The sequence below is a fragment of the Pseudopipra pipra genome, chromosome W, assembly GCF_036250125.1.
Source record: "Pseudopipra pipra isolate bDixPip1 chromosome W, bDixPip1.hap1, whole genome shotgun sequence".
Taxonomy (NCBI): Eukaryota; Metazoa; Chordata; class Aves; order Passeriformes; family Pipridae; genus Pseudopipra; species Pseudopipra pipra.
This window is the reverse complement of record NC_087580.1, coordinates 12,512,540-12,527,964: the sequence shown is the minus strand read 5'-3', so window position 1 is coordinate 12,527,964 and position 15,425 is coordinate 12,512,540. Positions and strand designations below refer to the sequence as shown.

Genomic DNA, 15,425 nt, shown 5'->3' with positions numbered 1-15,425 from the left:
GCTAGCTTCAGGAATAGGGCATCTTGTGCTTCTTTCACATTGATTTGTTTTTCTATAGATTCTTTTAATCGTTCTGCAAAGTCAATAAAAGATTCATCAGGCTTTTGAGTTACATTATTGAAAGGTGGAGTTGTTTGAGAGGCATCAGCTACTGATTGTCGTGCCTGTAATGCCATATTTCTGGTAGCAATTAAGTCTTGTTTGGGAATTTGGGCCTGATCTGTATTTGCAGAATATGGACCCTCACCAAAAAGCATTTGTATGGTAGTTTTTATACGTCTACGTGTAGTAGAGCTAGTTTCATGAGCATATTTTCTAATTAAAGCTTGCCATTCATCTAAAAACAATGATACCTGTACCTTATTTAGCAAAGCTCTCATGATATCTTTTAAATCATTTGGGGTCAGTATAAAGCCAGAGAATATAGATGACAGAATTCCCATTGCGTAGGCTGAGTTCAACCCATAAGTTGGTACCGCTTTTTTTGCATCCTTGAGAAGGGGTATGGATAAGGGGTCCCATACCGGGGCTGAACCTGGATTATAAAACACTGGATATGCCTGCAATAAATTTACATCATTAACAGGTGTAGCAATATCATCTATATCATTACAATCATTGGTCTGGTTGGTTCCTGTGGAAGAAACAAAAGGGTTAAAAGGAGAAACAGAATTGTTAAAATTATTTGACATATTTGAAAATGGATTATTGGGAGAAAATTGGTTAAATGTTGTTAAGGATTGCGAGTTTGGTGCTGCTGAGTCTGTCACCGCTAGATTCACGCTGTAAGAAGTGGGGGAAATATTGTCCGTTAGCTGGGGGTTTCTTTGATGCTCGGTGGTGAAGGTGTTCTGAAGCTGTGGGTGTCCTTGCATGTCGCGGCACGATGTAGGAAGAAGCGGGGGGAGCTGGAGCTGCAGGGCAGAGGTTGTCCCGTCCCCGGGCAGGGAGGGGGTCCCGATGACGTCATCCTGTCCCGCTCGGCATCCCTAGGGAAGGCAGGAGCTCTCGCTGTCGGTCCGGTGTGGTTGGAAGCTGGGAATTCCCCGCCTCCTTTGTTTGGCCATGCGGGATGGCGGCCGGGGGCTGCGGCTGTGAAGCTGCCTGGGGAAGCTGCAGTTGGTAATCTCCCGCTGAGAGCTGCCGGGCAGGAGGGGCTGGGGCTGAAGCCACACAAACGCCTGCTGGATTTTTCTCGGCACAGCTCTGCCCCGAAGAGTGCCTGTGGCAGCTATTCCGTGTCAGGGGCGGTGGAATTTGCGTCTCTGGGGGTGTGCCTGGAGCGGTGCTGTTAGTCGGCTGAGGGAAGTCGGGGCTTGGGAGCAGCGGGATGGATTCGCCTGCTCTCGGAGGGAGAGGGGGTGGGAGGCGGGGAGGGGTCCCGCCGGCGCTGGCCGCGGGCGGCTCCTCCTCTCCTCGCCCCACCGGCAGCCGCGGCGGAGGAGCCCGGGACGGGGCAGGGGCTGCCCCGATGGTGAAGCCCGGGATGGGGGTTGCCGCTCCGGGTCCCATCTGCGCAGGGGGCTGAGGCTGGCCAGTTCCAAAGCCTCCTGCTGTATCAGGGACCAGGTGTGCGGCACCGCCATGCGCTGACCGCGATGGGGGGGGCTGAGGGGTGGTGCTTGCCCAGGGTTGCCGTTCGTGATCTCTGTTTCCCTCCTCCCCCGCTTCCCGCGGTGATTTCGGTCGCCCACCCTCTCCTAGACCCTGGAGGGAAGCTGCGTTGCTTTCTCGTTGGGGCTCAGAATCTTTTTGTTGCATTTCAAGAATTGTTACGATATGAGTCCAAGCTATGTTGGCATGTACTGCTGCTTTATCGTTGGAATTTGCAGCTATCCAAATCTGTCTACCTAGTAATTACCAATCTTTAGTCGTCAGACAGAAAGGAAGTTTAAAGTCAGTTTTAACCATAACTTTGGAAAGGCATTTTAAGGTATTTTTGTTAGTCAATTTGCCATTACAACTTAATAAATTTTTCAAATGCTTATAGTTCTCTTTTTCAGTCTTAGTGAGGGATGCACCCATTTTTTTTTTTTATTTTTATTTTTTTTTTTTTGTTATAAGGGAATATGCCGGGTCTGCTCCTTACCTGAATGTCCTCAGGAAGGTTGAAGTACTCAAAACAGGATGCTCTCTTGTGGTGATGCCGTCTGCTAATACCTTTGCCGCTTAGACTCCGGTCTGCCGCTGCACACAAACTAGCCCCCGTTTGTGCGTTAGGACTGCTATAATCTTCACAGAAGAGTTCCAACTTGGCCTCACCACGGTGCACCAATTATGGGGGATTGGGGGAGACCTCCAGGCCTTAAGCTGCTTGCCCCATTACCTGCGAGGTGAATGCCCTTCCTCCCACCCCTGCACGTGGCCCGGTGACCCCGCAAGGAGCACACGCAGACCACCTGGGAGGGACGGACGAAAGAGGAAGTTTATTGTGGGGTTGGGGTTTATAAAAAGGCTTTTAGGAAGGTCAGCGGGGGCCAATCACAAGTTCAGGATCACACAGAAAAAACCATCAGGTAAGGGGTCAACAGCCAATAGGAAGGGGTTAACAAGGGACCAATGAGAAACAGCTCAGGACACCTTCCCAGGACACCTTGTATGGGAGACAATAGCTTCACAGGGGGTGTCTGGGAGAGGGAGACAGTGACACTGCAGAAAATACGCAAACATGTTGAAACATGTTTAAACTACAGTAAAAACTTCTGTTTCCATAAGGTTAGAGCTGTTTTCCTCACCAGCCCATCTCTGACAGGATTTTTTCCATACTGCGTATGGCAAATCCATTGCCACAATCTGGATTGTTGTAGCTGGATCTCACTGCCAGTACACACGAGGGGGGTATCCAAGCCCCTCTCGCCCTTTGACTCCAAGCGAAGGTCTCACCCGTGGGCTGCCAGCAGGGACAAAACTCGCTTTACCACGGGTATATCATGGGGTGTAAGAGCCCCATGAAGGTCCTTTCCTCAGGGCATTCACCCCTGAGTCAGAACATCTTGGGCAGCTTTCAGTCGGAAGCCTTTGCCTCAAGAGTTCCAACAGAGCTCCTGTGCTCTGTCTCAGGCTGCCAACTTGGCAGCAGTGGGGAGGGGGTCTCAAGGTCACCCCCTCTGCATTCCTTCTCCATCCCGGTCCAGCTTTCCAGGACGCTTTGAGCTTTTCAGCTCCTCTCTCCAGTGCTGCTGCTGCAGTTTTAGGACTTCCATTCAGTAGGAGTCCACCACCCCAACTTAAGAGGGGTCTCAAAAGGGTTTAGGGTTTTTTATTCAGTTCTTACCCAAACTTTCTCTTGGTAGAGCTCAGCTTTGCTTTCTCTCAGCTGCTGGTTCTCGTTCTCTCGGACAACTCTGTGTCTTCCTGGCTGCATGCTGTTTTGCTGCTTCTTCAGTTCTTATCTGTTGGCTCTCTGCCATCATTTCTTCGGTCAGTGCAGTTCTGCCGCTGCTCCTTCTGCCTACTTACGGTGGAGAAAAACTCCTTCGGCTTTCAGCTACAGGCACTTAGCCCAGTCTAACACTGTTCCAAGTCCCTGCAGCCCCAGCCTAGGGGTTGGGGGGGGCCAGAGCCACCCCCAGGGGCTCCTGCCCTCTGCTCGTGGCTTCACAACATGGTTCCTTCCTCTACAAACAACTCACAACTACCTTCTCTTCCGTTCTGGTTGTGATATGTTTATATTTTGCAGAAGCGCTCATTGGGTAAAACCTCAAAACTTCAAGGGTCACCACCCCCTGGGGTTTTACCATTTTATAACTGCAGGGGGAAAACTGTTTCCCCCATCACAACTGTCCACCCCCCGCTTTTGCGAAATATCAACAAAACGCAGACTGTACCATTGTAGAGAAAGTAAAGCTATAGTAACGTAAGTTAAGTACTAAGAATAGAGCTAAGTTTGTGATAATACTATGTTGATGTGTAATAGAGAGATTTTGATTATATTTTAGTTGTTGAAGATTGCATGCTGATTAGAGTTTTTCAAATTGTTGTGATATGTTTCTGGAGTTCTCTTCTTACCCTTTCTTGCACATCGACTTTGTACGACACAGAGAGAGGTGGTTGTCAGGCTGGTGATTGTTTACCCATAGCTTCTTGCAGGATAAGGATGCTGGAGAAGAAGTGCCACTAGGATAAAGTCTGACGTGGTCCTGCTCCCCACATGTTGCGTTTCTAGTGGCTCAAGTCCCTTTAATGGTGTCTCCTCAGCGACCTAGCAGAGTTTGATGGCAAGGTTCACTCTGTTGCTGCCTACATAGACCATGATCAATTCACACACACTCAGGCACAGAGATGGGAACATCTATATTTACGGGTACAAAGGCACCTATCAATGAGTTTAGTGGAATAATCACATCAAATCCATTTGCATTTCTCAACAGGCAAAAGTACTGTGTCTGAGACCTTCACTGCAGTAAAGATTCTCCCTCCCTGGACCAAGTCCAGGGAGGGGGAACACAGCTGATGCAGAGTCTAGAGGTAAGTCCTGTGAGGAGTGGCTGAGGGAGTTGGGCTTGGTTGGCCTGCAGAAGAGGAGGTTGTTACAGTTCCTATACCACCAGCTATGGGCTGTCCACCCTAGCTATTAATTTTTAAGTAATATTTAAACTACAGCTTTGTCTCTTCTAACTGTTATTAATGTTCAGAATGTTAGCTCCAGGTTTCACTCTGATCCATCTTTGAATTACACAACATAGCCATATCGTTAAAATAAAGTCCAACTTCCAGCCTAACAATTCTAGCTACTTATGCCAAACAAGCATTTAGCTACTTTCAAATAATATAAAATTCTCAGCACCACTCTATCTTTTGGGTCTGCCAGGAATGGGATTCTGGATTTTCAGCATTCCATTGTTGCTCCTTCCAGGTGAGCTGAGACACGATCACTGGTACGACTTATCCACCCACAACATCCTTCAGAATGGATCCCGGATTCCCGAGGAGAGCGGTGCTGACTCGTCCTCTAGAGCCGAGAGAGGCTGAGAAGCCTAAGCGTGTAAGTACCTGCTGTGGCCAGGAGCTGTGTTAAGGCTGGAAACTCCTCCCGTGTCCCTCTTCTCCCAGCCCCTCCTGCTGTCCAGCAGCACCGTGAAGCTACAGACCCCCTCCCCAGCTCTTGGGGCCGTGCTTCTGTTGGCAGGGGCTGTCATGGTGCGTCAGGGACAGTCCAGAGTCTTGCCTGGCTGTGCCACTGGAGCCAAGTTAAGCTCATCTTCAGCGTTACATTTGTTTGTGCTTCTTTCTTTCCCCTGTGTGGGCAGGAATTCCTTCTGTCAGGTTGGCACGCTCACTGTGCTGCTCTGACCACAGCTGCCCTCCAGGCACCTGGGCATGTGGTGGGCGGCTCAAGTGCTGCCTGAAGCCTTGAGAGAGGTGGCTGGTCCCCCCTGGAACAGGTTCCTAACCAGTTGTTCTGTCTCATCTCCTGTGTGGAGCACAGATCCAGCCCTGCAGGCAGCAGTGGAATTGGGGCAAGTCCTCCTTCCCGCCCACAAACGTCCCCTTTGCTGCCTGGAGCTCACTTGGCTGGAGGTGACCCAGTGCTGAGGCTCTGTCAAGGACATCTCTCTGTATTCTTCTGGGGATGGGACTGTGAGGCCAGACAGAGAAAAACCCGTGCTAATTGCAAAGAGAGAACTATGGACCTATTGCTCTGCACCTCGGTCTTGGCACAACGCCGCTTTTCTGCTTCCCTCCCACTCAGCCAGCACTGAGATCTTCACACACAGGGGGGTTGTGAGCCTTGGGCAGGGATGGAGTTAGGGCAGTTTGCCACTCTCTGCCAGGGTCACTGGCTCAATCCAGTGAAAGTAAAGAGGACACAAATGCCCCAAGAGCAGAAGTCTCCATACATGTCACATTGAATCAAGGAGAAGCTAATGAGGCAGAGCCGCCTGGTTCGAGCAAGTGTGTTCTGCTCTATACCATTAATTTTCTGATGCTGAAATACACATTTCAGCAGGCAACTTCCAGGACTGTCCTGGTGGCTGTGATCACAAATGATTCATCAGAGCCACTCGAACAAGAAAAGCCTTTCTGAACAAGGGCATTTCTGAGGCTCTTGCTGGTTTTTTTGCCTTCCAGCTGACCATCTTTGACTTCAGGGAGGTTGGTCTCAGGCTCAGGAAGAAGCCGGACAACCCTCAGGAGACAAAGCTGCCCAAGATTGTCCGGCCCCCAGGCACCAGTGAGAACTCCAGTTCCAAGGTAGCCTTTTCCTGCCCTTTTCCTTGCTGTTTGATGTGACACTTGAAGAGACTGCGTGCCTTGCCTCCAGCTCGTTGAAACCCCTCAGTGTCTGGGTCCTATTGTCGTTGCAAACTGCTGGTGGTGGTGGAGTTCCTTCTGCTGGGGCAAAGGCAAAACGTGTTCTCCTAGTGAGATGCTGGAGTCCTGATCTGTGCTAAGCCAACACAAATAATTTCTGCTGAAGCTGGTGGGGTTTGCTGGAGTTTAGCTACCATGGCGAAGGCACAATAGCGGGGGAAGGCTGGGGCAGGACACAAGGGCACGAGCTTGCCATTTTCCATTGTCCCACTGAAAGAGCCACCTCTTGCTTTGGTGTTGTAACTGACCAATGCTGGGGGTCATAGGATTCCCTGCACAGTGGCAGTGCTGGCCTTTGAAGGCTGAGGGCCTGAGGGAATTACTCCCGATTTAACACAACTCCAGTCTTACTCAAGTTGCCCAGCACTGCTGAGAAAAGAGCTGAGCTTCATCCTTATCCAGCATTCGCCTCATTTGTCCTATTCCTATCTACTGTGGTACTTTCTTTTTGCCCTTAAGCTCCTCTGGTGCTGTTCTCTTCTTACTGGTGTCTAAGCTCTAGAGTCTGGAGTTGTGTGGGCCTCAGTCTCCCTGCCTCAGAGTAAAGGTCACCCAAAAATTGTTTCCTATGGAATCTGATGTAAATTCTTGAGTTTCACTTACTGCTTGAGTGCTCAGTGAGTGCCCAGAGCTCTGGGACCCCATTAGCACAGGGCTGTGCTGGAGGTAAGCGCTGCCTGGCATTTTGGAGAAGGAAAGCTGGAGAAACTCCTGCCAAAAGAGCTGCTCAGCTTGAGCCTGCTTGGTGTGGTCCAGCAGCTTTTGATCAGCTCAGAGCAGAGGTGGGTGAGCTACTGTTCCCCCAGTGGCAGCTGGGCAGACCTAGTCACCAAGAGCCTGTCCTTCACCAGGGATCAAGAGAGGAGAGTCATTCACGAGCCTTCCTCCCAGCAGCTGAACCTCTCCCTGCTCTCTCTCACCTCTCCAGTTCTTGTCACTTGGCCGGAAGAAGACCTTGCTTGAGCCTGTCCCATCCGAGCTGGTGTTTCAGAACTATGTCCTTGGCAAGGTCTGTGAAATGCCCCTGCTTCTGAGGAATAGAGACAAGGTAAGTGCTGGGATGTGGAGCTTTAACACTGTGCTAGAAGAAGAGGAGAGTGGTGTAACCCCCGTGGTGTACAGCAGAGTATCAGATGTGGCACATCCAGATTCACCACCTTGGATTTGCAAGATGGTGGGAGATTCTCCCATGCTGAGGATTCTCCCCTGATTTTGGCTGCACCTTGGTGGTATCTGACCCAAAGGAGCTTCTTTCCCCTGAAAGCCCTGGATTGATGGGAAGGCTGTGCAGTTCTCACCTGCTCTCGTGCTTGCCCTCGAATGTCCACTACCACGTCCTGTGGCTCCTTGGTTAATCTTGGTTCCCGGCGGGCATCTCTGCCTCTCTCAGCCTGTTGAGCTGCCTCTGTGCAGCTCGCAGTCAAAGCTCAGGGGCTGAGTCTTCTCCACTTTATGCTGGAATCATGGTTAGTGATGATGATGACTAGTTATGACTAGCAGCACTGGCACTGCAGGACATGTGTTTGAAAACAGCCCTGGAATCAGACTCATTTAGCAGAAGCAGCAGGAGGCCTTTAGGTGCCACTTCAGGCTCCTGCTAAGCTTAATTCAGCTCTGCTCAGGTTTTCCAAAGGCAACATGGTGCTCTGCTTTCCCTTTGCAGAACTACAGCACATCCAGAGCAATGTGCTCTTGAGGGTTTCCACCTTCACTTGAACAAAGTGTGATTGTTTTGTGATTCCCCAAGAAAGCTGAGAAGGAAGAAGCTGAAAAATGTCAGCAATTGTGTTGCACTGTAAAGAGGAAAACTGAGACCTTTTGAATTTCAGTCAAGGAAACAGTTTCTCAAATGACTCTTGTGCCAAGAGCAAGCTGGTGGGAATAGACAGCAGGGAGTCCAAATCACCTGGTTTAGAGGTTGTGAGATGGGATTTGGTGCTCAGGGGTTGATAGCCCTGTGCTAGCAAATGCCTGTTTGCTGTCCCTGTGCCTGTGTTCCCCTGAGGGCAGAAACTGGCAGCAGGGTGGCTGCAGGAATGCCCAGCAGTCTGGCTTGCCTGCACTGGCAGCTGCCTGGCCACAATCACCAGGCAGCAAGAGCCCCTGGAGAGCTGAGACTGGCTTTTAATAATGAAACCACACTGTCAGTCAGTGCTGCTCATGTTTCTCCAGGCAGAAAATAACCTTTCAAGCCCAGAGTTGACAGGCCCAGCCTGCAGGGCCGTCTGGCTTTCCCTCACTCTGGCAAACTGACTGCTCCCATCTTCTGCACCAGCCTTTCCTGGCAGTGTCTTGTGCTTCTCCCTTGATTCTTTACAGCCCATTTCAATTCTCTTTGCCATCTCATTGTGTCAGGGCTTGTCTCTTTGTCTTGCTGTGTTCCTCCTTTTCTCTTCAGTTTCCCAGGAAGGGCAAGGGTCTGGTCTCCTCTGCTGGTGTGCCCATGGGACTGTCTCCCCACAGCTGGACTTCCCCACTCCACCTCAGTCTGTTAGAAGGGAATTTCTTCCTTCCCCCAGGCCAATGTGCTGGTTTGCCTTCAGGTAGCACATTCTCCCTCTGGAACAGGGCTGCGTGGCTGTGTGCAGGCAGAAGCAGGCAGATTCTCTGGGCTTGTTGAAATGAGGATGACTTGGTTCAGGTGTTCTATCTCCATACTGCTGGTGCCTGACCTTCCTTCCCAGCAGGCACTGCCCTACTGCCTCTGGCCGAGCTGCTTTGCCCAGGCAGAGGGATCCAAGTTCACCCTTGTGTAGCCTGTGCTTGTACCTCCAGAGCTAAAAGTCTTTTGGGAAAGTGGTCAAGGAAGGCTGTCACCAGGGCACACCCAGGTCTCCTCCTGTTTCCACAAGTGGCAAAATCACCATTTTGTGTCTTTCCTGCAGGTTACTCGGCTGGTGAAGGTCACCATGGACAGCTCACCTTATTTCAAGTTGGTCGGCCCCAGTGGTGTGTGCCGTCAGATCCCACCGGGCTCATTTTGTACTATAAACATCCTTTTCACCCCTGAGGGGAGCAAGGTGAGTTTGGAGGAACGTTGTCTCTAAAGCCAGGGCGTTTGTTGCACACTGGTTATAGCCCAGCCCGTGCTGTGAGGTCGGCTCTGGGCTGGGGGCAGGCAGCCTGGAGCTGGTCACACCTTGGCACGGTGTGGTGCTGCCAGGCCCTGCAGCTGGGCCTAGAGGGCTGTGCTTTCCCTCTGTGCCTGTTCTTGAACGTTCACGGGGGAAGAGGCAGATGGAACAGCAGGGAAATGACAGGGAGGGGTGATGATGTTTAGCCACCTCTAGGCTCACTGGAAGGGGTTTAATTATGGAAAATACCAGAGGAACAAAAAGATGATCCAGAGAGCTTTATTCTTTCCCATTGGAATGGAGCAAAAATGATGCTTTTTCACATGCTCTGTTCTCCAGCCTTTATTAGTATGAATTAGTGGTCGTTTTGGGGGTGGAAGAGGTAAATTCATGCCCACAAAGGGTCATAGAAAACAGCCCTTTTTCTTCTGCCATGAGGATGGCACTCAATGCCCTCAATGCTGTGCCAGTCTCTTTTCCTGCAGGATCATTTCCACCAGCTTGTCTGCATCAGCAAAAGAGAAAAGCTCACTGTGCCAATCCGGGCCATTGGTGCCCGCCCAGTCTTGGACTTCCCTGACCAGATGGACTTCTCGTCGTGTCCAGTCAACCACAGCACCCAGAAGACTCTGCTGGTTCACAACACTGGGAACCTGGAAGCCTGTTACAGCCTCAGCACTGAGAGGTAAAGCAGCTCATCTGTCTTAGTGCAAAACACCTTTGGGTGATGGCAGAGTTGGGAAAGAGTATCCCAAAGGAACCAGAGCATCCGAGCTGCTGCACTGCAGCCACAGCTGGAAAGGGGCAGGACGTGTGGGGTCTGCTGTTGCTTCTAGTGTTTGAAGCAGGATGCAAGCCCTGAGCTTTGTCTCTCCCAGATTTCCTGGGGACTGCTGGAACACGTTAGTGGTTGGTCTGCACCCTCCTGAGCGCCAACACCTTCTGAAATGGCTGCCTCCCACTGTCAGCCAATAAACCCATTCTCCAGGAGGCCTCGAGCATGTGGCACATCAGGGGGCCCCTCATCAGATGCCCAACATGAGCTGTGTTGTGAACAGCCCATGCTGTTCCTGTTATTCAAAGCTGATCTGATTTCCCTTGTCAGCTGAGGGCATCAGTCATCTCTTCTGTTTCATGAGGAACCTCTGAAAGCCAGTCTAAATTTTCAAGCAGATTTAATTCCGATTTCTTTTAAAATACTCTGAATTTCCCGTGTTTCTGCTTTGTTTTCCATTTATTTTGCTCTGTGTTAAATTTTTGTCAAACTATCACTCATTCTTCCTTGGGAACTTTCTTCAAGGTCCTCTCATGCCTGTTGATCTACCATCTGCCCATAGGCATATGCACAGGTGTATAAGAAACAGGAGCAATTTGGGGAATATGTGAAAATGTAGGAGATGCAGGGGCTGATTTGCACTTGGGTTCTTAGTCCTGAACTTGGCTGGATCCTCTTCTGAGAAATTGAAAATAGGAAGATGCCTTCTTTCTCAGGCATCCCCTGAAGTCAGCACCAGGAGTCTTATTCCCCATCCAGCCATCTGAGGGCAGGAGTATATCGACATGGGGCAGGAGTAGGAAGGGAACGGGAGGGAAGGTAGCACTCATGAGTTGCCCCTTAACTAGTAACTTCTCTGTTCTGGCAAAATTTCTGGCAAAAGAACAGGAAAAAAATTCCGTGCCTTTCCCACTCCAGGCAATGAACGCCCGAGCCCCAGCAGAGCCCTGCAGCAGTCCTGGCATCCCCATCAGGGCAGATGCAGGAGCACAGAGAGTAATCCAGCTCTGGGGCTGGTGGGGCTTGTCTTTCCTCCTCTCTCTCCAAAGTCTCAGGCCCAGCACAAAAACATTGCTGGCCCAAGGCTTCTCCATTAGCCAGTAGTGATGTTCTCACTGGTGGTAATGGGACCAGGTCAGGCCCCTAATTGCAGCAGTAGCTCCTTATAAGGAGCAGAAAGGGCAGCAATTCCATCAGCTGTCACCACTGACAGGAACAAAGTTCAGTTTGCACAGGGCTCCAGTTGTTCTTCTTATTTTTTTTTTTTTGTGTTGCATTCTCTAATCATTATCAGAATCCCCAGGAAATGTTTTTAAGGTGACAAATTAACCATCAGCAAGCACTAAACTTTTGTTTTCTCAGTGGGGCTGTAGAAAGAGCACAAAGCCCAGCAGCCCCTGGGCAGAACTGTTCCTTTCACCTGAGCTGTCCTGAAGCACTAAAGCTCTGATTTTTGTGTCTGTCAGGCAAGAGCTGTTTACCTGGTGACAAAGCCAAATTGCTCCTGTTAAATCCAAGCTGCACCAACACATTTGCCTAATGATTTCCCTTGTTTCTCTGGTGGGCCAAGCAAACAGTTACCAGCCTGGATGACACTCCAGAATCCCAGACTGCATCCCTGGGGAATACACAGAAACCTCCTGTTCAGCTCCCTTGATGTGCTGCTCTTAATGGCACTTCATTTAGATGGGATTGAATCCTTCAGGCTGTAAACAGGACCCTCCTTTTGGGTACTGTGTCCATGTCACTGTATTGCTCCAATCTGCAGTTGCACTCCTTCAGAGTTTTCATTGCTCCTTTTCTTCCAGCAGCTTTCACTGAAATGTGATAAAAGGTGCCCTTTCTTAGGCTAAACCAGGATGTTTACAAGGGGAAAAACAACCCCAAACAACCACACTGCAAATTAAACTCATTATTCTCTGGTCTTCAAGGAAGACTTTATTCTTCCTCTTGATTCCTAGGCTGTAATCTCACAGGACAGCTGAGATTCCGTTTGCATCTCTTGAATGAGGTTTATAAGGGACTGGAAAAGAGATTCCTGAGGCAGTCAGTGTCAAGTTGTGCATGCAAATAGCTCTTAACCCTCTCTGTGCTCTTCCCAAACCATTCTCTGCTGGGATTGCTGGCAGTCGGACCCTTGAGCCTCCATGCAGAGTATGGGGGAGATAAGTTCATTTCATCCAACAGGATTTTCTGAGGGCTGCATCTCCTCCAAAGAGAGTCAGTAGCTGTTTCTGATGCTGTGTGTTCTGTCTGTCTTCTGCTGACTGTGGTTGCTTTGCTCCTCGCTTGCACAAGTCAGCTGAAGTGAACCAGACTGCAAGTATCGTCCCCAAACCTCCCCCAAGAGTCCTGATCTCTCCCTTGGTCTTGCAGCCCTTTCACTGTCAGCCCAGCCACGGGAACCCTCGATGTTGGTGAAGCCATGCAAGTGACAGTGGAATATCACCCGCTGCAGACCGGGCACCATTCCACATCCCTGGCAGTGCACTGTGACAGAGGTGAGTGCTGGGCACTGCAGGTGCACTCACCCCGCGTCCTTCTGAACAGCAGAGCCCTTTCTAAGCAGAATAACGTTAGACTTGCTCTGCAAACTACTTGTAGAACTGTTCCTTTCAAAGCCTCCGTGTGTTTCAGTGCTCAGAAGTGAGCAGAGAAGGGGCCAAGGCTGAGTCTGCCCCTGTCCTGGATGTGCTGTGTTGCTGTGTGCTGGTCCATCCCTGGGGGGACCCTGGTGCCAGCATGGTGTCCTCCATCCTGCACCCCCACCCCAGTCCTCTACCAGCACTCCCCACTGTCCCAGCCACCTGAATTCCCCTCCAGCAGCACCGCCCCGTCCCAGCTTCACCGCAACGAAAAGTGCAAACTAGTTCGTGTTTAGGGGGTTGATAAAGAGGATAAAGCCCTCAAACAGGGATGAGATTTTTGGAATCCTGTTTTGTTGGGAGTTGCTGAGTGGAGGAAGGAGGAACCTTGATTCTCCACTGCAGTGTGGATGTGCAGGGCTGAAGTTGTGTTCCTGGACAGTGCTGTCTGTGACGTGTGAGCTTTCCATCCAACTCTCTCCAATGTCATGTGTCTCTTGCTCACCTCTGTCCCCTAAGCTGCTTCTCTGTTGTCTTGCCACAGACCCTTTTTCTATGTTGTCCTTTACACATACATGTCATTTCTGTCTAAGAACATTTTCAGGCCCTCGGGTTCCTGTTGGATGACAAACCGTGACAAATTGTCCCTTATTCCCATTTCCCAGGCCATTCATGCTCTCCCAACCTCTCCCATCTGTCTCCCATTCGATTTCTAGGTCGAAGAACCCCATTCAGTCTTCGTGTAAAAGCTGCTCTGTACTTTTAGTCTGTCTCTCTGCCCTTCTTTCTTTCATTTCAAATGCTTCAGCTTGGTGTTTGAGATCAGAATGATATCAAATATTTCTAGACTGATGTGGCCATGGGTTTGGACAGGGAACGGGATTGGGAGAGGCAGGAGCCCCGTGGGGTGCCTTCAGGAGCCCCTGGGTTGTGACTGAGTGGGGCTCCTTAGAGTCACCCGAATGAATTTGATGCAGAATTGCCTGGGATCTGAGTGGGTCACCTGAGCACACCTGACAAATCTCACTGTAAATACTGTCACCTGGGGACAAATCTCTACAAACCCACCCAGAAATCAGGTGCTTAAGGTGGTGTCCAGGACATCCTCACACTGTACCCACGGAGCTGTTGGGATTTGATAAATGTACTGATCCATGGAATTACTTATCCAGCTAAAAGTTGGACATATTCTTCTGTTACCTGTGGTTTGCTCTGCTCCTTGTAATTCCATCAGCAAGGGAGCTGAGCAAAGACTCCTCTTTGCTTTGTTCCAGGTGAAGATACCCACACCAGACTTCTTGGAAAAGCTAAGGACTTCAACATCGAGCTGGACAAGTACTCTTTGGAACTTGACAAGACTTACCTCACACTGTCAAGCCACAGAACCATGGTCATCCACAACAGAAGTAACATCACAGCCCGATTCCAGTGGAAGGCTTTTGCTACTGAGGCAGAGGAGTATCAGCAGAAGATCAGGTTGGTCTGAAAGATGCAGTGACATGCACTGCCCAAGGGTAAAACTAACCTATGGCCTCAGGGGGTGCTTGTGCTTTTGAGTGCTTTAGGGTGTTAGGAACAAGTAGGTGTTCCTGCAGAGTTTGCAGGGCAGTCACAGCTCGCAGTAAGAAGCGACAAAGTTGTTCAGTTCTCAGCTCTGGAGAGGGGCAGTTTGCCCAGAGACAGGGGGACCAACCAGCAGCATGGGAGGATCATGTGGCCCTGTCCTCCCTTTTGAAGTGCTGTGGCCTCCACCTTGAACAACGTCAGCGACCTCCAGAGCCACCGAATCAGCACATAATGGGGGACACACAGTAGGCCTGCTGGGAAGCCTGTAACTCCAGAGTATCCCAGCCAATGGAGAAATGGGGAGGGACCTGTGCTCCGGGCAAAGGAGATAAAAGAAGCTGCAACCTCCACTGAGTTGAGAGACCTCCCTGAGGTCTGTTCAGTGAACTCTCTCTTTTATTAGAGTAAAGGTTTATTTTTTCAGTTAGCTCCTCTGTCTCCTGGCCATTTATGCGAGTTACTTCTGTACAGTCTCTCATCAGCATGGGAGGTGAGAGTGGCAGTGGTTTTGCCATTCCACATACTCAGGTCTTGGTTCAGTGGTTGTCAGGGGTCCACTCTGGGGGTCCTCCGAGGTGAGAGCCCCCTAAATCAGTCGTCCTATTTGTGACCCCGCTTCTTGCACTCGGGCAGGTATTCCCTTGTTATATAACACAAGGCAGTGGAAGGTGGGGGTGCAGAGTATCAGGGCCTTCTGGCACGTCATGGGGAAATTACTGTCTGTTGATGGAGGTTGAGCAGAGGGTTGCCACCTCAGTGGCTGGATGCCCTCCTCATGCCCAGCACTGCAGGTCAGCCCTGGAGAAACATTTCCGAATGCGCTGCACAAGGAGCCAGCCATAGCCAGTATTTTTGGGGCAGGGAGCCAGCCATAGCCAGTATTTTTGGGGCAGGGAGCCAGCCATAGCCAGTATTTTTGGGGCAGGGAGCCAGCCATAGCCAGTATTTTTGGTGCAGGGAGCCAGCCATGGCCAGTATTTTTGGGGCAGGGAGCCAGCCATAGCCAGTATTTTTGGTGCAGGGAGCCAGCCATAGCCAGTAGTTTTGGTGCAGGGAGCCAGCCATAGCCAGTATTTTTGGTGCAGAGAGCCAGCCATAGCCAGTAGTTTT

General features: G+C 50.5%; 1 protein-coding gene and 1 long non-coding RNA gene across 3 annotated transcripts in view; one reads left to right on the top strand and one right to left on the bottom strand.

The window, feature by feature from the left end:
* The window catches only part of LOC135406163 (uncharacterized), a 396,593-nt gene that overhangs the window by 240,484 nt on the left and 140,684 nt on the right, over positions 1-15,425 (bottom strand). The window lies entirely within an intron of this gene.
* The window catches only part of LOC135406293 (hydrocephalus-inducing protein homolog), a 47,696-nt gene continuing 36,644 nt past the window's right edge, over positions 4,374-15,425 (top strand). Inside the window, exons 1-8 of the mRNA XM_064640713.1 lie at positions 4,374-4,467; positions 4,856-4,984; positions 6,073-6,195; positions 7,244-7,363; positions 9,201-9,335; positions 9,860-10,074; positions 12,541-12,665; positions 14,024-14,225. Of these exons, the coding sequence (XP_064496783.1) occupies positions 4,910-4,984; positions 6,073-6,195; positions 7,244-7,363; positions 9,201-9,335; positions 9,860-10,074; positions 12,541-12,665; positions 14,024-14,225 (995 nt within the window). The 5' untranslated portion in view covers positions 4,374-4,467; positions 4,856-4,909. The remainder of the gene's footprint in view (positions 4,468-4,855; positions 4,985-6,072; positions 6,196-7,243; positions 7,364-9,200; positions 9,336-9,859; positions 10,075-12,540; positions 12,666-14,023; positions 14,226-15,425) is intronic.